The 25,870-nt window shown below is 37.0% G+C and overlaps 1 protein-coding gene across 1 annotated transcript in view; it reads right to left on the bottom strand.

Annotated features, from left to right (window-relative positions):
• Positions 1–10,094: 10,094 nt before the first annotated feature.
• Positions 10,095–25,870, bottom strand: part of STT3B (STT3 oligosaccharyltransferase complex catalytic subunit B) — a 101,967-nt gene continuing 86,191 nt past the window's right edge. The window contains exons 10-16 of the mRNA XM_060109529.1: positions 23,342–23,553; positions 21,921–22,108; positions 21,027–21,198; positions 19,980–20,153; positions 17,021–17,134; positions 14,776–14,988; positions 10,095–11,745 (exon numbers count right to left, since the gene is read on the bottom strand). Of these exons, the coding sequence (XP_059965512.1) occupies positions 11,665–11,745; positions 14,776–14,988; positions 17,021–17,134; positions 19,980–20,153; positions 21,027–21,198; positions 21,921–22,108; positions 23,342–23,553 (1,154 nt within the window). The 3' untranslated portion in view covers positions 10,095–11,664. The remainder of the gene's footprint in view (positions 11,746–14,775; positions 14,989–17,020; positions 17,135–19,979; positions 20,154–21,026; positions 21,199–21,920; positions 22,109–23,341; positions 23,554–25,870) is intronic.

Below are 25,870 nucleotides of genomic sequence, written 5' to 3'. Positions count from 1 at the left end.
AGTTTTGAGTTATTGTCTAAAGCTTTTCATTTTAACTTAAAGAATGACCTTGTGTAGTGGTAATAAACTCTCTCAGCTTTTGTTTATCCGGAAAGCTCTTAATTTCTCCTTCATTTTTTTTTTTTTTTTTGCGGTACGCGGGCCTCTCACTGCTGTGGCCTCTCCTGTTGTGGAGCACAGGCTCCGGACGCGCAGGCTCAGCGGCCATGGCTCACGGGCCCAGCTGCTCCACGGCATGTGGGATCTTCCTGGACTGGGGCACGAACCCATATCCCCTGCGTCGGCAGGCGGACTCTCAACCACTGCGCCACCAGGGAAGCCCTCTCCTTCACTTTTGAAGGGCAGTGTTGAAAGGTATAGAATTCTTGGTTTACATTTTTTTTTCTTTCAGCTTGAAATGTCTATTCCTACTGCCTCATGGCCTTCAAATTTTCTGAGAAATCCACTGATAATCTTATTGAGGATGGCTTTTATGTGACAAGTCACTTTTCTCTTGCTACTTTCAAGATTTTCTTAGCTTTTGGCTTTCAACAGTTTGATTATAAGGTGTCTCAGTGTGGTCTGTGGGTTCCTTTGGGTTTAACATGCTTGACATTTGTTGAGTTCCTTGAATTGGTAGTCATGTCCTTTATCAAATTTGGGAAGTTTTCTGCCATTATTTCTTCAAATCACATGGGCCACTTCTCTCTCTTCCTTCTTGGACTCCCATAATGTATATCAGTCCATGTAATGGTGTCCTGTGGGCTCTTTTCACATTTCTGCAGTTTTTTGTTTTTTTGTCTCTTGAGGGCTAATAACTTCAGTGGACCTGTCTTCATGACGTTTTCTTCTTCCTGTTAAAGCACTCTACCCAACTTTTCATGTTATTTCAGTTCCAGAATTTGATTTTTTCTAAAAAGATAATTTCTTAGTTGATACTATAATTGTGTGTTTTCTTGAGTTACTTTAGTCCTTCGTGTTTTCCTTTATTTCTGTGAGCATATTTAAGACAGTTGGTTTAAAGTTTTTGTCTAATACATCTGATGCCTATTTCTTAAGGATGGTTGCTGTTACATTATTTTCTTCCTCTGCATGGGCCATGTTTTTTTTGGTTTTTTTTGTATGCCTTGTGATATTTTGTTGGAAATTGGGCATTTGAAAAAATAACCATCTCTCCCAGTGTTTTCATTGCTGCACCCCAGGGAAGACCTTCACTGATGTGCAAGGTGTCTGAGCCTTGAGATCAGCCCAGCTTGGAGGCTTAAGGTTCTCTAAGGTCTGTTCTGGACATGTGTCTTGCCTGGGGCTGTGTGCCGTTTTTGATCCCCCCTTACACATGACTATTTTTTACATGTCTTAATTCTTCAGAGAGTTTCCCTTTAGCTTCTTCTCAGGACCTTAGATATTCTCTTGTTCCTCTATCCATAATTTCTTGCCCAGGCATCTCCAGGTCTGTAGTCTCCCTGCAGCCTTCTTTTTCTTTTTTTTAATTGGAGTATAGCTGATTAATAATGTTGTGTTAGTTTCAGGTGTACAGCAAAGTGATTCAGTTATACATATACATATATCTATTCCTTTTCAAATTCTTTTCCCATCTAGATTATTATACAACATCTAGCAGAGTTCCTTTGCTGTGAAGTAGGTCCCCGTTGGTCATCCCTTCTAAATATAGTAGTGTGTATCTGTCAATCCCAAACTCCCAATTTATTCCCCCTGCTTTTTCCCTTTGGTAACCATAAGTTTGTTTTCTAAGTCTGTAAATCTGTTTCATACATAAGTTCATTTGTATTTTTTTTTGGTTTTTCATATAAGCGCTATCATATTTATTCTTTTTCTGCCTTCCTTCGCTTAGTATGATCATCTCCAGGTCCATCCATGTTGCTGCAAATGGCATTATTTCATTCTTTTTTATGGCTGAGTAGTATTCCATTGTATGTATGTACCACATCTTCTTTATGAACATTGGGGTGCATGTATCTTTTTGAATTAGAGTTTTCTCCGAACATACAACCAGGAGTGTTATTGCTGGATCATATGGCAACTCTTTTTAGTTTTTTGAGGAACCTTCTTCTCCATAGTGGTTGTACCAATTTACATTCCCATCAACACTGTAGGAAGGTTCCCTTTTCTCCATATTCTCTCCAGCATTTGTTTGTAGACTTTTTGATGATGGCCATTCTGACTGGTGAGGTGATATTGTAGTTTTGATTTGCTTTTCTCTAATAATTAGCGATGTTGAGTATCTTTTCATGTGCCTCTTGGCCATCTGTATGTCTTCTATGCAGAAGTGTCTATTTAGGTCTTTTGCCCATTTTTTGATTGTGTTTTGTTGATATTGAGCTGCATGGGCTGTTTGTAGATTTTGGAGATTAATCTCTCACATCATTTGCAAGTATTTTCTCCCATTCTGGGTGTTGTCTTTTCGTTTTGTTTATGGTTTCCTTTGCTGTGCAAAAGCTTTCGAGTTTAATTAGGTCCCATTTATTTATTTTTGTTTTTATTTCCATTATTCTAGGAGATGGCTTGAAAAAGATATTGCTGTGATGTATGTCAGTGTTCTTCCTTTGTTTTCCTCTCAGTTGTATAGTATCAGGTCTTTCTTACATTTAGAGCTTTAATCCATTTTGAGTTTTTGTGTATGGTGTTAAAGAATGTTCTAATTTTATTGTTTTACATGTAGCTGTCCAGTTTCCCCAGCACCATTTAATGAAGAGACTGTCATTGTGTAGCCTTGCCTCCTTTGTCATAGATTAATTGACCATAGGTGCATGGGTTTATTTCTGGGCTTTCTATTCTGTTCCATTGATATTTGTTTTTGTGCCAGTACCATACTGTTTTGATGACTGTAACTTTGTAGTATAGTCTGAAGTCAGGGAGCCTGATTCCTCCAGCTCCATTTTTCTTTCTCAAGTTTGCTTTGGCTATTTGGGGTCTCTTGTGTCTCCATACAAATTTAAACATTTTTTGTTCTAATTTTATGAGCAGTGCCTCCCTCTTTCTGTAGCTTTCCCCAGCTATACTACTTTTCCCTGAGACTAAGTTAGGTGAAAAGTTGTTTTTTTTTTCTTCAGGCAGTCCTAGACACATCAGAATTTTGCAGGTGAGTTTGGCTTTGTTCCCTCCAATTTAGGAGAGGTCATTGAGAGCTGGGCTGCTGCTTTCTCTCAACCATGCCACTGTGGAGAGGTGGGGCCAAGGTGACTAAAAGCACTGTTTCATATTTTTAATGTGACTTTTTCTTGATTGGGCATTCGTTCAGTGTTGTAGACCAGTGATTGTTTTCCAGAGCCCTTATAATGGTATTTTAGCCAGTCTCTAGTTTGTTGTTATTTTGAGTGTTTCCATGAAGGAATGATGGCCTGGAGCTTCCCAGTCTGCAGCCTTGCTCTCGTGTGTGTTATAAGCACAGTGCAAAAAATCTAGTGTGCAGTGTAATGAATTATTTTAAAGTAGAAGCAGACACATGTAACCACAATCCAACTCCAAAGAAACATTGCTATCACTCCAAAACGTTCTTACATGTTCCTAGTCAAATTCCCCATTATTCTCCCTCTACCCCCACAAAGTTGACCATTAATCCAACTTTGTGGGTGAATCACAGCCTGGTTTGCTTTATAGCTTTAACAATGTATACATCCCTAAATGATACATAGTTGCCCGTTTTTGAACTGTATATAACTGGAATCATGTTATATATCCTTTGGTCTGGCTTTTTAACTCAAATTGTTTTTAAGATCACCAAAGTTATTCCTTATGAATGTAGTTCATTCTTTTTCCTTCAATACTATTCCATTATATGAACATACTGCTATCAATGTTTATCTTAGCTACTTCTGACAGACTTAGAATTGCTGGGACAAGGGGATATGCATCTTCACTTGCATCAGCTAATGCTGAGCAGTTAAGTTCTCACCAGCAATATACACGTTTTTGTACATCCTCTCACTTATTTGCACCTTTTAGCTAACCCTGGTGGGTATGTTCCTTTTCATATATTTATTTCCTATTTGGTTTCTTCTGTTAAGGACTAATCAAAAATCATCTGTGTTTTTTCCTAAGCGTTCTTTACCCAGTCCGGATATTAATCCTATGTCAGCTGCAGGTTGGGTGACAACACATCCTCATTTCCCCAAGATACCCAGTGTATGCCTGTGGTCTCAGGGTAAATATTAAAAGTCATTGAACAAAGGTGTAGAACTCACATTACCTGAGTTGAGTTCAAGACTTGACTTACTGAAAAGCTACAGTTAATCAGTGTGATATTGGTGTTGAGGACACACACAGATCAATGAAACAAAATAGAGAATTTTGGTCAGTTTATTTTCTACAAAGGCCAATTAAATGGGAGAGATAGGTCTTTTCAACAAATGGTGTTGGCCCAACTGGATAAATAAAACTCACACCTCATCATACACAAAAATTAAATCAACAGATTACAGACCTAAAAGTTAATTATGGGGCTTCCCTGGTGGCGCAGTGGTTGAGAGTCCGCCTGCCGGTGCAGGGGACACGGGTTCATGCCCCGATCCCGGAAGATCCCACATGCCGCAGAGCGGCTGGGCCCGCGAGCCATGGCCGCGGAGCCTGTGTGTCCGGAGCCTGTGCTCCGCAACGGGAGAGGCCACAGCAGTGAGAGGCCCGCGTACAGCAAAAAAAAAAAAAAAAAAAAAGTTAATTATGTGTAGACCAAAGATACGAAGTGGGAGGTTTGCTCACTGACAAGTGTGTTTTTCATATTCCTGGCAGAAGGGAGGTAACAGAAGCTTGACTAGTGCCCACCTTCCTCATAAATAGCTAGGGCAGGGCCATAAAAACATTTTAAAAAACATAGATTATATGTTTATATATAATATATATTAAAAGATACAAAGTATATATTTTTTCCTTCAGCAGGATACAAGCCTGAGCTCTGATTCATGTTAATTTAGTTTTGTTAGAAGAGAGAGATGATGTTTCATTTATTTATCATCTGGCTTGTTTGAATAATTATGATAGTGTGCTGAGGTTACAATGCACTGTTAGCACAGTCAGTCTGGCTGCCACCTGATCTTGAGTTTTCATTCAATCTCATTAGCTTCAGCTTTCACTGAAACCCAATTCAACAAAAGCAGACACTTGGTACTCTAATCAACCTGTCACCAGGATTTTAAAATAAGATGACTCTCCAAGAATATTCCATATTCTCCAAGTAAATAAAATACTGAGATTGTGACTATCTATGGGATGCACAAAATTTGGATTGCCAAAGTCTAGCTGTTACACAGCAAGAGAGGTGAAAATGTTGTTAAGAAAAATACTATATCTGTTTTAGGATCCAAAGGACCATAGGTAACTTTGTTTCTATTATTCAGCTTCTGACAGTAGTGGACTGGGGGAGTTTGGACCAACTCTTTGGCTAAGGACAAGTAGTAAAGCTGGACAAGAAATAACACCTGTTTTAAGACTTCACAGAACCAAGGCATTATCAGCACACCAGAACCCAGGAGAAGATGCAAATCCTGAGAGAAAAGCTTGGCATTTGAGGCCATTTCCCCCTGGAAATTGGCAGAGACTGAACTGCAATTTCAGTAACCTTGTAGAACTAGGAGGACAAATGTTGGTATTGAAACCGCATGGATGAAGTCCTTGCAGGGTTTCAGCCTGGGAATAATGAACCAGTCCTCACAGTGATGGCAGGCTAGCTCTGTGTATCATATAGCATCCCTTAAATTCGATTAATGTGACTCTGGCTTGCTAGTTTCACTAGGTACCTAGCAGAAACAAAATCTTCTAGAAAGGAAAATATCCTAGGCCTAAACTCACTTAAACAATTTCTTAAATATGTGTCCAGAGCACACACTCTCCCCCCTCTCTCCTCCACACATTAGGAGGAAACACACACCAGAAACAAAACCCACAAGAGCTGAGTTAGTGGATTATCAAACACACTTTAAAATAATAAAATAACTATGCTCATTATGTTAAATAAAGGACTGTCAGTGGGTCAGCTGTAAACCATAAAAAGAAACAGATTTGGCCTGGGAAGAAAGATAAACTCCAAAATTGAAAAACAGTAAGTACAAAGAACTCAATGGATGGGTTTAAGAACAGATTAGCCATAAAACTGATGAGAGAGTTGCATTGAGAAAATACACAGAATGGAGAGGCAAAAAGAGAGAGCCAATAAGGAAGGCTTAATTAACTATGTTCAATTGGAGTCTTGGAGAGCAAAGAGCATGGGGCAGAAACAATATTGAAAGAGATTGAAAGAGATGATTTGGGAACTTAAAAAAAATGATGAAAACCAACAAGCTACCAGGCTGAAAGCCCAACAAATCCAAAATAGGGTACACTAGAAGGATTAAAAAGATACATCATGCAAACATCTTAAGAAAGTTGATATATAACTTACTAATCAGACAAAATAGGCTTTAACAAAAAGCATTACTGAAAATAAATCCTGATATTTCCCCCAAAATTGAAGGTTCAATTCACCATTAAAAGTTCTAAATATATATACACCTAATAATCTGGGTTCAAACATAAAAAAAATAAACAGTTCAAAGAGGGCAAACCTATAACAGTATACAATTTCAATACATCCTTCTCAGCAAATAACAGAACAAGCTTCAGGGAGACTTTACACACAAGCACTCTGGACCAGAGCAAACTGCAAACATCTTCAAAGGATTAAAATCAGAGTATCTGATTATAATACAATTAAGGTAGAAATTGATAATAAAAGGATAATTAAAAAAACAGTATTTGAAAATCAAGAAATGTACATCTATATAACCCATGGTTCAAAGAAGAAAGTACACAAATTATGCATTAAACTCAATGACAGTTCACATCAAAACTTGGGAGAATGAAACACTATGATTGGAGTAAATTTATAACTTTACATTCATGTATCACACTAAGGTAAAAAGAACGACTCTCTTGCAAGCAAACAGAAGTAAATTAACACCAATGAAATAAAAACACACTGTAGAAAATGTCAACAAAGCCATAAGCTGGTCTTTGATAAAAAACTGAAGGAAAATGAGAAGCAAGGTAATGAGAGAGAAGAGACAGAAATAGGGATGCAACAAGAAAAAAGAAAACCAGAAATAATCATTATTCCAGGAATGCAAATTTAGTTCAACAATGTAAACAGAAAGTCTCTGTAATTCACTATTAACAGAATAAAGGAGAAAAATCAGAATCATCTTAATAAACAAAGGAAAAAATCACCTGATAAAACAAAACTCATTCATGATAACTCAGGAAATTGGGACAGATATGTACTCAATCCGATCAAAGATACCTAAAGAAAACTACAGTAAACATATTTAAAGGAAAAATATTGAAAACTTTCTGTGTGAGACAGGAGCAAGACAAACACGTTATCTTTTCTATGCAGTACTATGCTGGATATCCTGACCAGTGCAGCAAAGGCAAGAAAATCAAATGTATAACCACTAGAAAAGGAGAAATAAAACTGCCATTATTCCCTAATTATGAGGACATATGTTTATAATAATCTGAATGAATTATTAGGATGAGTTTAACAGGTTGTTCAGTACAATTTCAACATATAAAACCAAATGTTCTATATACTGACAATTGGAAAATAAAATTTTATAAGACAGTATTTATCAAAAAATATACCTTGTAATAAAACTTGTGAAAATGTGCAAGACCTATTGAAAAACTACAATACAGATATTAAAGATGACCCAGACCTATATAAATTGAAGGACATGCCATGTTCACAGACAGAAGACTCAGTATTTCAAAGGTGTTAAATTTTCCTAAATTCATCTATAGTTTCAATGCCTAATGCCCAGTCAAGAGCCCAACAAGGTTTTTCTTTTCTTTTCTTTTTTGGTGTTATTTAATAAACTGGTTCTAAAATTTATATGGAGAAACAAAGGGCCAGAAATAGCCAAACAAAGTCTGAGAAGGTGGGGATGGGAGACATTACCATATTAATTATCTTAAAGCACATTAAATCAATACAGAAAGGTAAGAAATCTATGGAATATAACATACAGCCCAGAAATAGATTCATGTATGGATTTACTGCAAAAGGAGAACTGCAGAACTTTAGGAAAAGGACAGTCTTTTCAATAACTGGTGCACAATTAGATTTGCATATGGAAAAAAAAAACCACCAAAAACCTAATGAACCCAAAACAAAACCCAAACAATTCACACTGTACTCAACAAATGAATTCCGGGCAGACTGCAAACCTAAGTATAAAAGATAAAACAATATATTTCCTGGAAGAGAATACAAGAGACTATCTTCACACCGCAGGTTAGGAAAATACTATTAAACAAGGCACACAGAAAGCAACAGGCACATGGAAGACTGAAAAATACAACATTAAAATAATGAATTCCTAGGCAGTTTGCAACACAAATGATGAAGAGGTTATATACAGGATATGTAAACAACTCCTACTAATACAATAATAAAAAAAAGAAAAACCAAATCCTTAGAAAAAGGGGATTGCCAAATGACCAACCTCATTAGCAACCTGGAAATGGCAAACTAAACCACAATGGAAAACCATCATTCACCCACCATAAAGGCAACATTAAAAAGCCTGACAAGAGCTGATTAGGATGTGGGAGTAACAAGAACCTTCATACCCTACCCAGCAATTCTACTTTATTAGGTAAATACCCACTAAAATGTGTGCATGTAAGCTCCACGTGAGGTGTAAAAGAAAATTCCTATAGCCTTAACTGTAATATCCTCCAACTGGAAACAACACAAATATCTATCAATAGAATGGTGTGTGTGTGGGGGAGATACACATACACAGGAATACTATACATCAATGAAAATAAATCTACAGCTGCATGCAACATTTGGAATTTCATAAACACTAAGCAAAAGCAGTTAAATAAAAAAAATACATACTTTGATTCCATTTTATTGTTCAAAGAACATGTACAATTAAATATGTTTAGAAACAGAAATTACCGTAAAACCTAGGAGACTGATTACCTCCTAGAGGGGCAAGTAGGACAGGCCAGTGACCAAGTGGGAGCATGAGGAAGCTTCTGGAGTCCTGGCAGTGTTGTTCTCTTGATCTGAGTTGTGGTTACAAAGTTGCTTGTCTTGTGGTAATTTGCTAAGATGTACATTTCTGTCTTCCCAGTGTCACACCTCACACCAAAAGAAGGATTACTTTTTCATTTCAGACACCTGCCATTTGTAACAGACGGCTGTTTCTACATTCATTCATGACTCCACCTACCTCAGTGAGGCCTGGGTAACAAGGCAGGGGGTCTGACAGCACCCACATCAAGCAGCACCCATTCCAAAGGAGGAAATTCTGGAGAGGGTTGCACAACAATTTTTAAAAAGTGTGCAGAGCCTCCAGATTTCATAATCTTATGACCTTAAGCTATGGAAACGATAATACCCTATAGGCTGCTTTTACACCATCTAGTTCTCTGGCCTTTTGGTCATGGCCTGGGGACTCGAAGTTAAAAATCTACAAATGCAAACTCAAGTAAGTAGGTAAGGAGGTTAAGTTTGAAAAATGGATTTATCTTTGGACTTGCTGCCTCACTGCCTTATTTATACTACAAAGCACTCAGCTTGTTCAATTCTAAGATGTGGAATAAAAATAAAAGCTGTTTTACTGTCTATAATTTCACTTTTCTGCTACAATAAAATCTCAAGTGTGGTTACAATATAGTTTTTGCTGAGGCAATCCACTGAACCAAAATGGGGTTCCCTAAAACTGGAAAAGGTGAGAGATCACTCCTGCTCTTAATGAGAAAATTATATAAGACTTGGCTGATTAAATATCGCAACTTTACAGAGCAGGGCTTTTTTGTTAAGAGTCCTAGCCTCATTTACATGGAGATTAAATTCTTATTTGGCTAGGTGTCTTCCCCTCACTCACCCATAAAAAGTCAAAATGAAATTTTCACTCTGGGGTGGAAAGGAAGGCAAAATAAATAATAGATTAGTTCAGCTTAGACCTTAGACCTAAGTTGAACTAATCTAACACCTTTTTTTTCCCACACGTGTTCTCTAAAACCTTTGTAAAAGTGAACAAGAAGTATGTATTCAATACTATTAGTCCTTTCAAAAATAAAAGATGTATAAAAGACAACGCTTAACACAAAATTTGAATTAACTTTATTTTCCCTACAGTCAACAACTTCTCTGCACTGAATTTTAAAGCAACAAAGTAAAATAAAATCCTCCAAATGACAAGGTATCAGAAATCCAGATTTAGTTATACTTTTTGTGAAAAGCTTCAACCATTTTATTGGTATGTAAAAGAACCATCATCTGGGTCAAAAATGGATTCTATAAATCAAAGAATATTAATATTCTACACTTTGGAAAAGAAAATCAGCAGTAACATTCTCAATGAATATTGTAAATTACACTTTTCTTCATAAAAGTTACATACTATTCTGCACTTTTCCACCAAAAGCAGTGGTGTAAATTATGCTTGTTTATATAAAAAAAAGATATCCTGTGGCAGGAAAAACCCTTTCTCTTTCACTTTTACTAAACAGGAGAAAATTTTCAAGTCTATATAAAGTTGCCTATGAGACAGAAAGTGAACATGTTCAATCTCCATTTATATTTTAGTGCATTTTTTGGACAATTGTCACATTTTTAATAAAAGTAAGAAAATGCATATAGCATTAAAGAGTGTTTCATCAAATGCTTAAGGGATTAACAAAATATGGAACAGAAGACAAAATCACTGTGATGGATGAAACTGTTACAAAAATGAGAGAAATCCAGGCGAACTTTACAAATCCTTTGTCATTTTGAAGAATCACACAAAATGAACTTTGGCTACCTGTCCACTTTAAGGGTTTCTTCCTTAATCTTTTGCATGTAAACAAAGTGCTAACCTCAGGACTAAGATACCAAACCCCATCCTGGTAATTAGCAACATTCTGTGCAGTTGCCATGATTTCCAAAGGATATAAATTTAGCCCTTGAATGAACAATGTATGAGATCTGCTCTGTAAGTACCTGGTGAAAACAACTGCTAACAGCAGCAATAATGTTTCAACATAAAAAAAAAAACTATTTGAATCGATTAGTTACAGGTCCATCTTTGAAAGAGCAGCTTCTTCTCAGAGCAAACAGTAAGCAATAGAAAATGTACATTTGATGAAACATTCTTTGCACTGGAGAAACATGAAAATAAATATAGTTCAAGGAAGTATAATTATTTTTCTAATACCTCTTTCTCAGACCGTACTAGTTTACTGGTTCAAGAAGCTTGCATCACATTTTGTCATTCGTATTTTACGTATTGCTATCTGGGTAATTCAAATAAAATGCAGGTCTTGTAAAAGAATAAAAACATTGACAAGTATGCATGTGCCAGGGACCAAATCAGAGGGTTCTTTGGTGCGATTAGTCCAAATTCTCAGATTTGAAGGATAACATGTACCAGTAAAAAAAAAAATCTGCTGTTAGACATTTACAGCAGTGCTCTGTCTTGCTTCACATTACAAATCAAAAACAGCTGTTCTCAGTAAGCCAATTTTATTTTTTAAATCAGGCATTGCCAGAAAGTTTTGTACATTAACCTGGACCAGTGGTGGTTCCAGTGATGGTTCTGTACCCTCCGTCGCTGTGAAACATGACATGAGCTAAAGGCAAAGACCGGTTCTCACAAGGACATCTGCTTCAAGTTAGGAACCAGAACAGTATATTTAGACAGTCTTCTTAGATATTTTCTTGCCTTTCTTAAAAACTAGTTTATTTTTAATGTAGCCACGCTTCCTTTTCGCAGTCTATAAAGAAAACAGAACACATGGTGTTAGTGCAGGTTTCCTACGGATTAAAACTACAGATACACACATGGTTTACCGCAGAATGATGAAGACTGTCTTAATAATCCCTCAGATCTTCTTAGGGCTGGACTCCTTGAAACAGTCAATGAGCACCACAAACTGCTCTATGCCAAGGATGCTGAGATCCAAGATGAACTGGACTAAGTCCTCACCTTTCAGATGAAGGACGACCACAGCAGTCCTCAAACGCCTGTCATACATTCCTCACCATCAAGTGAATGAATCCCCACCTCCCCTCTCAACCGCTAAATGCTTAGGTGTAATAATTACTCACATTTCCAGGCATGATAGAATATATAACTAGACTAAGGATTCAGAAAATGTTAATGGTGCTCCTAGTTTAGTTTCCAAGAATTAGCTGTGTCAGAAATACAAATTAACTTAGTAACTTTTGGAGCCCCAATTTTCTTATCTGTAAAAAATGAGGATGATTATACCTATCTACAAAAATAAAGAGAAATAAAGTTACTTGGCACATTCTCCAATTTAGGTAGGAAAATAAGCACTTAAATATTAAAACAAATCCCAAACACCAAGAAAAAAACCTGTAACATTCCTTGAGCATCACAGATCTTTAAAAAACTAAGATATTTTTCATTTTTCTTAACACTTCAGGATTCCACTTAAAATACTGTCAACTGATGTCTGTGGTATAAGAAATAAATTACTACAAATGTGGTGGTAGAAATTACTGCAAAAATGTTTGCTATTTTAGAGTCTCACAAAGATAAATCAATATAGGACATGGGTCTGACAATCTGACATATTCACAGATACTGAAAAAAGCAAATTTCTTGGAAATTAGTACTTTAAGGCATCAGTCAAAGCACTGGGTTAGCAGCAGGTGAAGACTCAAGAGATTGACCCCTCAATTCAATTCTCACATTTAAATACAACTTTTGGAGGAGGTTTCAGAAACTCTGGCAAATGCTATGTCGTGTACATATATTATGATGTTCAGTTTAAAACAATTTATAATTTTTTTCTAACAGCGACAAAAATACAAGGTAGAATGCAATCCTTCTTAAGGTCACAAAAATTAGCTACTGCTAACTTGCCCACAATATATGTTACCTTATTATTAACTTATTTTATTAGGGCAAAAAGTAAAGAATTTCAGAGGGCACAATTTGTAAAAATTCAAACCAGGCCAAGGAGTTGGTTTCTTTATCATCATCACCTACATTATTTCTAACTTGAAACCTTTTCTATGAGATCCTGTAAAATGCCCCAGGTCTCTGCACGTATCTATCTAGGTCCTCAGGGTGTTTCTCTCTAGGAGCAGGTGAGCCATGCAGCCCTGGACTACAATTCCCAGTGCCTCAGCCATGTCAGCTTGGAAGTGGCAGGTAGTGGCTGCTGTACTCACTCATACCCCCTTCAACCCCCGAAATAAAAACTGGGCTGGAGAGAGGAAAGCAAAACAAATAAAAAGCATTCCTGCTAGTACAAAACTGAGTATAAAGCCATGGAAACCAGAAATACTAGATCCAGGTTGTTGGCTAATAGAATATGTTTTTGGCATACAAGACAGATGGATTTTTATTTATCCATTCACTTATTTGGGGGAAATGACGAGAAGACAAAGAGGTCAGATTAAGAAACTTCACTATCAACAGTTATACAGCAAGTTCAATGCCTTGTTTTTCATAACTGGGCTGAGATGTCTTAGGAGTGACTGCCTTCAGACTGGCAGCATTTGTTCTGACTTCTGCACTGATGTGACTCACCAGTTTCTCCTAGCACGTGCCTATGAGACACCAGATCACTTGATATGACTGACACAGTGAGTGCCAGCTCTCTGTGACTTATTTAAATACATTAGTCTAGATATGGTAACCTATTCCTGGCACAGAAGGTGTTCAGTTAAAGTTTCTATTTACATACCATACAGTTAATATGCAGCACTTTATAGTACAAATTGAAATAATCTGTATTCTGAATATATTTGAAGTATATTTTAAGTAATACAAAGGGATAAGACAATTCCTTCAATGATTTAAAATAACTGATCTGAGCGATGTAAACCTAAGTATCTTTCAAGACTTAAGACTGAGATCAGTCTAATAACAATTAGTATTCTAAGGGTAGTACCTTAAAATACAATCTTAATATTTCTTCTGACTGCTCATTATTTTCCATCTCCCACAGAGGAAAAACCATATAAATACTCATTATTCAGTAGCTTTTATAGCAAAGATTAGATCTATTTGGCTTAAGTGAGCCATAATGACCTCCAATAGAAGACTTCATATCTTATTAAATATTTATTACAAAAGGACTGCAATAGTCTCATCATCGTAATTCTACCTACAAGCTTTGTCATGACAATTACATTTAAAAATAATTCTCTTAAGATAAATGATTTGTTTTCATTCAAGACTCAAACCAACTCAAGTTTATTTATTTTTTCAATGATTAATACAGTAACATCGTACTAGAATGGAACATGAGAATGCTATATAAATTTGCTTTGACCAAAAGATGATGAACGAATCACAACTGTTATTACTTGTTTGGCATTTTTACTTTCACAAAGGTTCAGAAGCCACAGACACATCTCACTTTACAAACAAGTCTTACTAATGGGAGTGGCACAAGCTAAAGCCAGAATGCCTCTGGAAAATCTTAGCTTGGTTCACTGATAACCACTCTTCCCTACTGAGAACTATCCAGAACAGTTGCTGCTTGGGGTACCTGAAGTGCTCAGTTTACAAGGATTGCCCTCAGCAGGCTGGCTTTATATCTACTTTGTATATAAGCCTTGGTCTTTATTCATCTGGCAAATGAAAATTTATTCGCAGTTTTCAGTAATTATTTATCAGTCAAACCAACCAATCTTGAGTTACCCTTTTTTTCTCTTTTTATTTATTTTTTTATACAGCAGGTTCTTATTAGTTATCCCTTTTATACATTCTAGTGTATATATGGAGTTACCCTTTCATAAACATGACTTCATTTGGCACCCACCTTCTTTGACAAATACTTCTGTTTTGGGAAAATGTTGGTTACTCGAGGTTTGTGGTCTAGTGTCTCCCTGTTATCGGGTGCTTTCACTTTATATATCCTTACAAGCCAGTGCTCTGATGTAAAGGCCTCCTCCAAATGCTTGAATTTAATGTCCTTGTTTCCAATCTCAGCATTACGTGTTCGATCAAAACCTGGGGGTGTACGGAAATCCAGCTGCAAAAGTGACATTAGTATTGGATGTTAACCATATTGGAAAGCTTGCAATATTAGAAGGTAGTAAATGTTAGCAGCAGAGTAAAACTTTCTCCTTTTAAACTAGGAAAACACAATCAGAGCAATATATTGTAACAGTTCTTATATGTTGCTAACCAGATAGGAAAAACTCTGCAAGAGAGAAACTAAATACATCAGAATTAGAGTTTCACTGAACCCTTAGAGTGGATGAACAGCCTGCAGGCATAAAAAAACCAAAATAGCAAAATGAAATCCATTAAAGCCCTTCTTATAGGTATTCAGAGAAAACACACAGAAGGGCCTGCTTTTCTGCCCCAGGGCCTTGCACTATACTATCTACTCTTTCAACCTCAAAGTTCTTCATTCAGTGATTTTGCATGGCTGGTCCCTTTCTATCCTTTGGTCTCAGCCCAAATACCATCCCTTCAGGAAAATATTTTCTTGAGATTGATGGTTGCGAAGTCTCCTCCATTGACTCCTTATTCTTTTACTCTATAGTGTTTGTTGCTAAAGTTTTTATTTATTTTAAAAATTACCTATATCCTCCAATAGGATGTAAGCTGCATGATGACTTTACCTTATTCAGTGTGGCTCTATCTCACCAGCATTACTTGTTAAATCAATGCACAAGCAGTGATGCTAACCAACCTGAAATTGGGAACTACAAAGGAAGTCAGACAAGCCAAATCATGGAAAGATTAACCAAAAATGAAAGGAGGAAAAAATGGAGGGACGGGAGAAGATTTTAAGAAATTCTCAGACTAAGTTTATGTTGCCATACAGAACTTAAATGAATTCAACTTAAAAATAAAACCAAAAACCAAATCTCCTCCAGTGCGAGAATAACTTGTTATTGCTCTATACAAGAGCAAAGTTATATACTTCATGTCTTAAACATATTATTCTCAAGTAGGGAAAGGCATCAAAATGAATGCATGCTAGAGGCACGGCTTAGAGCTCTTGATAAACGTGACAGAAAAAAAAAGTCCTTCAATGCTCTCATTAGTGAACAGAGAAACTAATCTTTCACCCATTTTCTGAGGTAGCTAATTATTATGGCTTAAGTTGCTTCTTTCTTAGCATGAGTTTAGAGACCTTCAAAGTGGCCTTCAAAGAAAACACAAACAAAACCCTAAATCTGGTAGTAAAATTTTTGCCTATTTTTTCAGTAGAGTAAGCGAATAATGTGGAAACATTATCTTGGTATTTGTATAAAATTTCCCTGGTATTTGTATAAAATTAAACAAGCAATTTTTCCTCTGCCATTGATGTAACCTTAGTATGAAAGTGTAACTTGGTATGACAGTCATGCAATCTGAGAGCTATGAAGAATCATAGAAGCCATCAGTCCAACCCCCATTATACACAGACAAGGAAAAAAACAAGTCCAGAGAGAATGTGACTTGTCCAAGGGTTACATGACCTGACAGAGCCAGATCTGGAACCCAGGTGTTGTGACAATCCCTTATCTGTTCTTTTTGCCACGATGCCTCTTTACCCATTCACTCATTTTTGTTGACTCTTAATCTTTTGTACCATATCATTCCAATTTTCTGGGAAAACTCTGACCCAGAGAGTCCTAGCTCTCTGTGGTAATGGAGAACAGGGAAACAGTGAATATGTGAAGTGACTAAATAATTCATCTCTTTAATTTCAGGCTTTCCCCCACCAGGCAGTGAAGTTAAACTACTTAAGATCACACTGTTTCCCAGCTGGAAGACCTCTCCCTGGTCTTCCAAAAGCATCAAGTCAAAAGTGAGATGGCAAGCAAAGAATGGATTTGAGCCTATGTTAATTAACAATTCTGGAAAGAAATCTTCGATCTAAAACATATTTTCTCGTTTTTTACATACAAGTTTCAGAAATTAAATTTAATAGAGAAAAGAATCTTTAGATGAGCACATTTTTCTTTACAGTGCAACCAAAACATCATTATCCTGTTTTTTACAGTCAGACAAGGCTACTTAATATTCCTTTGAATAAAGATTATAGAAAAATTGATGTAACTAACCTGCATTTCTCCAAATCTGTAGTATGACATTTTATACATAAGGCAATTCAACAAAGTAGGGGATCCTGCTTTGTCTACACGGAATTCTCCTTGTGGGGTGAAATAGTCACTTTCCTACAGGAAAGAATCCAGAAGTTTGTGTCAGTTTAATACAACCAATTCAAAGCTACAGGTTCCCCTTTTCATTTCCCCATAAGAACTAACTTTTGAGGTATCTTCATAAAGTCATATTTAGTTACATCTCAAAAAAACATAGTATCAGAAGATGAATTGATCAATTTAATGTCATCTCTTAAAAAACCCACAAAACTATCATGGGTGTTTTTTTTTGTTTGTTTGTTTGTTTTTGCGGTACGCGGGCCTCTCACTGCTGTGGCCTCTCCGGCCGCGGAGCACAGGCTCCGGAAGCGCAGGCCCAGCGGCCATGGCTCACGGGCCCAGCTGCTCCGTGGCACGCGGGACCCTCCCAGACCGGGGCACGAACCCGCATCCCCCGCATCGGCAGGCGGACTCCCAACCACTGTGCCACCAGGGAAGCCCCCATGGGTGTTTTTTAAAGCTCGGTATAGAAATCATTTATAGGAAATAAATACGAGTATCCAAGAAAACACAGAGAAAAAGAACAATAGTCTGTTAGTGAGGGAGGGCGATTATTAATTAATTCTACCAGATTTTAAACCATGTTATAATAAAGCCTCAATAATTTAAGAAAAAAAAAAGGTGCCAATACCATGATTTAATATCAGGTAGGCCAACTAAATTTGTTCTTTATTTTTCCATATGAACTTTTAAAATCAGTTCTTTAGTTGAGAGGTGAATGTTTAGAAAACTTCTGTAGGAATATTTATTGGGAGCTCATCAAATTTATGAATTAACCTCTAAGAGGGCTAATCTGACACCATCGATAGAAATTCCTCATCTAGGAATTTATCCTACAGAGATACTTATACGTGGGCAAAATGACGAATGTAGAAAGTTATTTATCGCACCACTGTTTATGAGATTAAAAAACTGGAATCAACCTAAATGTCCATTAAGAGGGACAGGTTAAATAAATCATGGTGCACACACACAATGGAAGACACTATGCAGATATAAAAAAAAAAAGGAATGAAGAAGGATCCCCATAAGATCTCCACAATATATTGTGAAGTAACAAAAGCAAGAACAAGGTGTGTATTTTGCTACTAGTTATCTGCTTCAATAAGAATCATAAGAAAATAGTAAGAGACTACCATGGACTTTTTTCTTTTCCTCTTCTTGGGGTGGGAGGGTGTAAACTTTTACTGTATATCCCTTATATTTTATTTTTTGAACCATGTGAATGTGTAAATTATCTATTCACAAAGCATAGGAATTTAGGATTTTTCTCTATATAAATGGTTCAAAGCATAACCTGGATCAGTTTTTTTTTTTTTTTTTTTTTTTTTTTTGTGGTACCCGGGCCTCTCACGTTGCGGAGCACAGGCTCCGGACGTGCAGGCTCAGCGGCCATGGCTCACGGGCCCAGCCACTCCGCGGCATGTGGGATCTTCCCGAACTGGGGCACGAACCCGTGTCCCCTGCATCGGCAGGTGGACTCTCAACCACTGCGCCCCCAGGGAAGCCCTACCACGTCAGTTTAAACACTGCTAAAGCAAATGCACAAATGAAAATTACACACTAGGAGGATTAAATTAAGACCAATTTAACACAAGGTAATACTGTTTATTAATCGTAGTTAAGGGGAAATGTCACAGCATTTACACTGAAACAGGAAATCTGGGGCTTTACTCGACTTCATCCCTGTCACATAAAACACATTCATACATTTTCCCAAAAGATTCTTTTATTCTGGATCAGCAGTGAATCTTACTCTCATCTTTTGTGCCTTCACCATGTAAACCACAATGCTGGGTGCCCAACCTCTCTGAGCTCACAGCTGAGTGGGAGAGATACAACAGAATCTACCTACAAACCATGCTGGATGTGATCTGATAATGCACCAGAGAAGGGCTTCTGGAGAGGGGACTAATCTGTGGTAGGGAAGGTACTACAAGAAGAAAAGAGTATAAACACGTGTGTCAGATGAGCCAAGGGAAGAAACCACGAGGCAAGTTTCATGGGCTAGAGTAGACTGACAGAGTGGAAAAAGGTGATAGAAGGACAAGAGGCCAGCAAAGGAAAGTGAAGCATTAAGGGGTTGCATTCTGAGCGAAAGCGTTTGGATTTCATACCACTGCTTCATTATTTCAATCATCATTATGATTATTTCAAACCAGCCACTAGGCTGAGGCTTCATCTATGTTACTATAAATTCTCATAACAGCACTACAAATGAATTATTCCTGGCATCTGTTAGTGATCAACTGAAACAGCCGTAATCACCCTTATAACACTAGAACCTAGAATAAGACCTAGTGCTCGAAGCATATAATGCTGACTGGCTGAAAAACAACTTGCCCATAGCACCAAGCTGACAGTGGCAGGGTTTAGTTCCAACTCATGTCTGTCTCGTTTCAAGGTCCCTTTCCTTAAACTAATGAAGGCTTAAAAAAAAAAAAAAAAAAAAAAGCTGGAAAGTTACATGATCAATGTCATGCTAGACTGGGAGAGGGAACAAGACTAAGGCAAAGATAGCAAGTTCAAGGCTACTGTCCTATTTCAGGTTTATGAGCATAGGGGTCAATGCCAGAGTGGAAGCAATGAAAATGGAAAGGGCAGAAGTGACAGGCTGTAAGGAGTAAAGGCAAGAATTCTGACAAGGGATTGCTTTGTAGGGGAGAATGGAAGTACCAGGTACGAGTTTCCAAAGTTTTAAACTTGGGAAAATGCTTATGGTATCTTTAATAAACAGTAAAGTCAGACTGAAGAACTAATTTGGGGGATAGGATAATGAAAACAAACACAATGCAATTAACAAGGTAAGAGGGCTACTGGGAGCTGTCTTTCACACACCGAGAACGACCTAGTTTCTTACCCGAATGTCTTTTGGATGTTCCCCTTCAGCTATCCTAACCATCCAGAGAAATTTGTTGATATCATCACCAGAATACCCAATCACCCCTCCAAAAATAACCAAAACATAATCTACATCCAGACTCCTCATGATTTTATAGGCTGCTGTTTCATTTGAAGACATGGCTTTTCCCACCTACAGAATAAAAAATGAGAATGTGTGTACTTAGTCCCAAAATACACTAAAAATAAAAATGAATGCACATTTTTACTTTAAGATGGAATGCATCTCAAGAGTTTGATTTACATGGAATTCTTTTTATAGAAATGATTTGCTATGAATTCAACAGATTTACTGAGATTTATAAGCATCTTACTTACAACCAATTATAGCAGAAATGTCAAAATCAGAAATACATGCTCTAATATTTTGCTAATAATTAGGTTTCATGAAATTAACATTTTAATATGAAAGCAAGCAAGCTTAAAAGAAGTAGAACTTCTCATAACCTCAGGTGGAGGATGACCATCCATCTAGCTAGCACAAATATATTCTTCTCTTCAGTTTACTAAACATCTAATGATTAGTTACAACACTAATACAAAGAGAACTCATTTGGCTAACGTCCAGTTATCTATTTAAAATCTTTAAAGAACAGAGAGGTGATTACTTTAATTAACATAGATTAGTTATTTAATAGCTAGAGTGAACATAATTTGCATGCCCATAAAACACAGTGCATTTGTTTTACATATTTGCAAATACTTTTCTTAACTTATGAAATGGAAAATACAAGACAAATATAATATTTTAAGTTTCAGATTTTGCCTAATTCTTCAGCAAACAGCCTACAATTCTGAATGATACTTAAATTCTATTCTTAAAAACAAAATAAGCATACCTTGAACTCACTTTATTGAATAAATATGTAGAGAAGAATGTTCAAAATTCAGCAAGCAAAGAGTACTTTTCACCCACATTTTTCCTACTTAATCACAAGTGAAGTCTGATTGCTAAGTAGTGAATAAAGGTTTGTAACTTTTGATCTTTTGTTGATCAAATTCTTACCAGTGCTATGTGGCTGTTATTCCAGGTGTTATTATCCACCAAAGTAGTTCTATTAGCCATCCCAGCTATTTGATAGCCATAATCCCACCAAGACATCACTCGGGCATGTTCATCTGTATTTTGCCTCAGCCAAAAGTAAGCTTCTCTAAAATCATCTAAGATATTCCTGGTGCTGAAAACAATCACAATATTCTTTTAAATGATATCTTATAAGTGTGAAGATGGTAACTTAAAACCCTGAGATGCCAGGCCACTAAGTAATTTCACATTTTAAGGATGGTAGTTAAAAGCCTCCATGGTAGGGAGAAAAAAAAGATCAACAAAGAGCTAGACTAGTGCTTCTTAGACTTTAATATGCATACAAACCACCAGGCCATCTTGTAAAAAAGCAAATTCTGGTTTAGTAGTTCTGGGGTGGAGCCTGATACTGGGCAAGTCTAATGAGCACCCAAGTGAAGCAGAAGCTGGGGTGGGAATGCGGGTTTGCAGTACATAAACCAGCTGTTCTTCAACTGTAGCTGCATCAGAATCACCAGGGGGGCTTATTAAACCACAGATCGCTGAGTCTCACCCCCAGGTTTCTCATTCTACACACTGAGGTGGGGTCAAGAATTTACATTTCTAAAGGATTTCCTGGTAATGATGATGCTCTGTGTCCAAGCACAACACTTTAAGACTAATGTGTATGTTATGTATGTAAAGATATTTTGGAAAAGAGCATGAAATACAATGATTATTACCTACTTCTACCAAAGGGGACGGGCAGGGGAAAGGTCACAAGAAAAGCACAGCAGATTCAAATGCAGAGCCTCACAAACATCTTTGAATTCTATCTTTTGAGACAGGAAAAAAGGGTAGGTATAAAATCCTTTTGTAGTCAAGTTGTCTTCTTACCCATCATGATTGTAAGAGGCCAGGACCACACTTGGGCTGGAGTAGGCATTGCTTGTGACCCAGGTACAGTGGACTGCAAACATCATCAACAGCATCAGCATCAACATGGTAACAATGCTTTTTATATTAGGACCTAATCCCTCTTCAGTTTTTTCCTGTTCAGTTACATGCTTCCTCACTTTACCTGCCTGAAAATGCAAAAAAACTGATGAGACAAATTCATCATTTGACTTGCTTTCATTAAGACACTCAAAAGGGAGAAGTTGGGAGAATGTTATCTATCAATTTAATTCTTTCTGAAGGAAAATGTATAACCATCGGGAATTCTCGTGTGGGTCATACAACATTTTCTAAAAATTATCAAGGTGGATTCTAAAGTCAAATGTGAATGAGAAGGCTTCCTGGAACTAAACCCAATCCAGCAGCAGGTTGCAGAGCAAAAAATCTCCAGTAAGAAGCTGCTTTCAAACTCAACTGCCCTTATGTTTTATGTAAATACAAAGGGGATAACCAAATGGTCTCATGCTGGCCACCTTTTCTCATAAAAAATCTGAATTCCTCACCCTGAAAACAGCAATGTCCAGCTATAATCCAGACCATGTAGGACTTTAGTATAGGAAAAAACTGCATTATCAGAATCAGTTTTCTAATTTCCAAACCCCAAACCAACAGACTTGTTAAAATCAAGATTACATTTTTGAAAACAAAACAAAAACCTCACCGAACAGAGAACAGTCAGAGGTTCTAAACTGCAAGGCTAGTTATTAAGAAACCACAAAACAGAACATAACAAACACAAACACAAAAGCAGGTATGTGCCTTATTAGCACTAATCTGTATGAATATTGGACCTATCATAGTAAAGAAAGAAAATTTCAAAATTAATACGTATACTGCGAAGCTTCATTGCTTATTGCTCCTTAAAAATCTAGTTAATAAAGTTTACTATGTCATCCAAGACAAGTGCTCTGATTCTAAGTCTTTTCCACACTTGCACCAAATATAATCCTGCTGTTAGCTGAGAAGTTAAAAGTGAATAACATTATTATATCGGCAGCCACCTAGTGCTAACGAACTGGAGACTTTTTTTTAAGGCACTTATTCCCCTTGTGAATCACTGTTCAGTCAACCAAATATTTTAAACGTTTACAGTGAATATGGACCTCAAGGATAAGCACTTTGCACACAGTTTCAGAGGGATTTATAGCGCTAAATTTTATGTAGTTTAGTAGAGCACCAGCTTTCTGAGTGAAAAGACCAACCAGGATTCAAAATTTGAGGCAAGCAGTTAAGACCAACTAGAAATGTCACAGTTTGCCTAAATTCTTGTTTAATCACCCTTCATAATATATATAAGTTCTTACTGTAGTGGAAAAATAAAACACGTAAAAATTTTAAAGGCCTTACTTTAGATTTCCCACCTTATCATACAAATTTCCTGGGTTTCTCTTGTCATCCTCATCACTGCTGTCCTCCACAGGTGGGTTTTCCCTTTTCATGTCATCCCCCAAATAATGCTCAAAAACATTTGAGAATGCAATTGCAGACAGCATACAGACGACTGGGGTCAAGGTCAACATCAGCCGTACCATCACGCCAGCAAAGTAGACAGCACTGATGGCATACAGAGCAACTGCAAAGACAAGTTCTCTCGTAACACTTCAGAAGAGAAAAGGGTCCCAGGAAACTCCACTGACTAAAACTATTTAAAACAAAATCTAAAAACAGACAAACATTTCATAAAAGGGCTAACTGTTTATATTCATTCATTCATTTATTTATTTAAAGAGGAATTTTAAAAAATTAATTTATTTTATTTATTTTGTTTTTGGCTGTGTTGGGTGTTTGTTGTTACACGCAGGCTTTCTCTAGTTGTGGCGAGCCGGGGCTACTCTTTGTTGCAGTGTGCAGGCTTCTCACCGTGTTGGCTTCTCTTGCTGCGGAGCACAGGCTCTAGGTGTGTGGGCTTCAGTAGTTGTGGCACGTGGGCTCAGTAGTTGTGGCGCATGGGCTTAGTTGCTCCACGGCATGTGGGATCTTCCTGGACCATGGCTCAAACCCGTGTCCCCTGCATTGGCAGGTGGATTCTTAACCACTGTGCCATCAGGGAAGCCCTAATTGTTTTTAAATTGATAATGCTAACCAATTTAAAAGTCATATTTACAAATTATAACTAGTGTTGACAAAATAAACACTGCATATCAACAGTTTAGAGAAGCATATCATGATTCGAGTTTAATTATAGCTACTATGGGGAATGAGACAATTCATTATTTGTCAACAGCATCACATATTAGAAAAATACATTAACTGACAGATGAAAACATGTTTGGTGAATTGTATTATTAGGCACAGTTAAGTTTATAGAATCAAATAAAGTCTATGAAAAGTCTGTGCCAGTATCTGAAATAAAGCCTGCTTTAAAGTAAGAATGGGATGAGAAGAATATAATTTATTACCAAAGGAGGAACTTATAAAGTTATTGCCAAGAAACTTAAAAAAAAAAAAATTGGAAGTAATTTCCAATAGTCAAAGCTTTCCAGATAATGTGCTCACCACAAGGAAAGGCTCTATCATTTCTGGCTAGAGGCTGTATGACTTTACAAAGTTATTGAGTCATCTGAGTGCCTGCCTCATTTGAAGCTAATTCACATTTTTTTTCCTGACTAAAAAATACATTTATTATACCATATTGTTTATCTCAGTGGATTTTTTAAAAAATTTATTTATTTTTTGCTTTATAACAAATTTAATCAGTTATACATATACATATGTTCCCATATCCCCTCCCTTTTGCGTCTCCCTCCCACCCTCCCTATCCCACCCCTCCAGGCGGTCACAAAGCACGGAGCTGATCTCCCTGTGCTATGCGGCTGCTTCCCACTAGCTATCTACCTTACGTTTGGTAGTGTATATGTCCATGCCGCTCTTTCACTTTGTCACAGCTTACCCTTCCCCCTCCCCATATCCTCAAGTCCATTCTCTAGTAGGTCAGTGTCTTTATTCCTGTCTTACCCCTATGTTCTTCATGACATTTTTTTTCTTAAATTCCATATATATGTGTCAGCATACAGTATTTGTCTTTCTCTTTCTGACTTACTTCACTCTGTATGACAGACTCTAGGTCCATCCACCTCATTACAAATAGCTCAATTTCATTTCTTTTTATGGCTGAGTAATATTCCATTGTATATATGTGCCACATCTTCTTTCAGTGGATTTTTATATATGCACACACCTATGTAATTACCACCCATATCAAAATACAGAACATTTGTATACCTCCCTCAGGAGAATCCCTCATGCCTCTTCCCAGTCAATAACTGCTCCCCTCCCCCTCCCCCCTTTATTACCTTAAAAGTCCAAAAAGGTAATCACTATTTGGACTTTTAAAGCAATAATTTAGTTTTCCTTATTCTTAAACTTCATAGTAATGAAATTATATAAAAATGTTCTCTTTTGTACTGGTTTCTTTTAATTACCCATGCTATTCTTTTATTAATTGTTGTGTTGTATTCTACTGTACAAATACATAAAAATTTCTTGATCCTACTGCTGATAACCTTTGGAATGTTTCTAATTCGCGGCTATTATGGATAAAGTTGCTATGTATATACTCTTAAACATGTCCTTTATGGGACACATGCACTTCCTTCTCTTGGGTATATTCCTAGGATTGGAACTGCTAAGTCATGAGTGGGCAATATGTCTAAGCTAAAATCTTTTTGAATGATGCAATATTAACATGGCCTTATCCAGAGTCCACTGACCTACAGAAACCAGAAAAGAAGGAGTGTCATCCTTTGGTTAGAACCTATGCAGATGCTATTTTCTCTCTCCTGACTTCACTCTGGAACAGTAACTTCTGAGTGTCTCTAATGGTCCAGGACCCATACTTGCACAAACTATTTGCTTGTGTGACCCTGTGCATATTACAAAGCTTTTTCAGT

This window comes from Mesoplodon densirostris, chromosome 10, assembly GCF_025265405.1.
Source record: "Mesoplodon densirostris isolate mMesDen1 chromosome 10, mMesDen1 primary haplotype, whole genome shotgun sequence".
Classification (NCBI taxonomy): Eukaryota; Metazoa; Chordata; class Mammalia; order Artiodactyla; family Ziphiidae; genus Mesoplodon; species Mesoplodon densirostris.
This window is presented reverse-complemented; position numbering and strand designations above follow the sequence as displayed.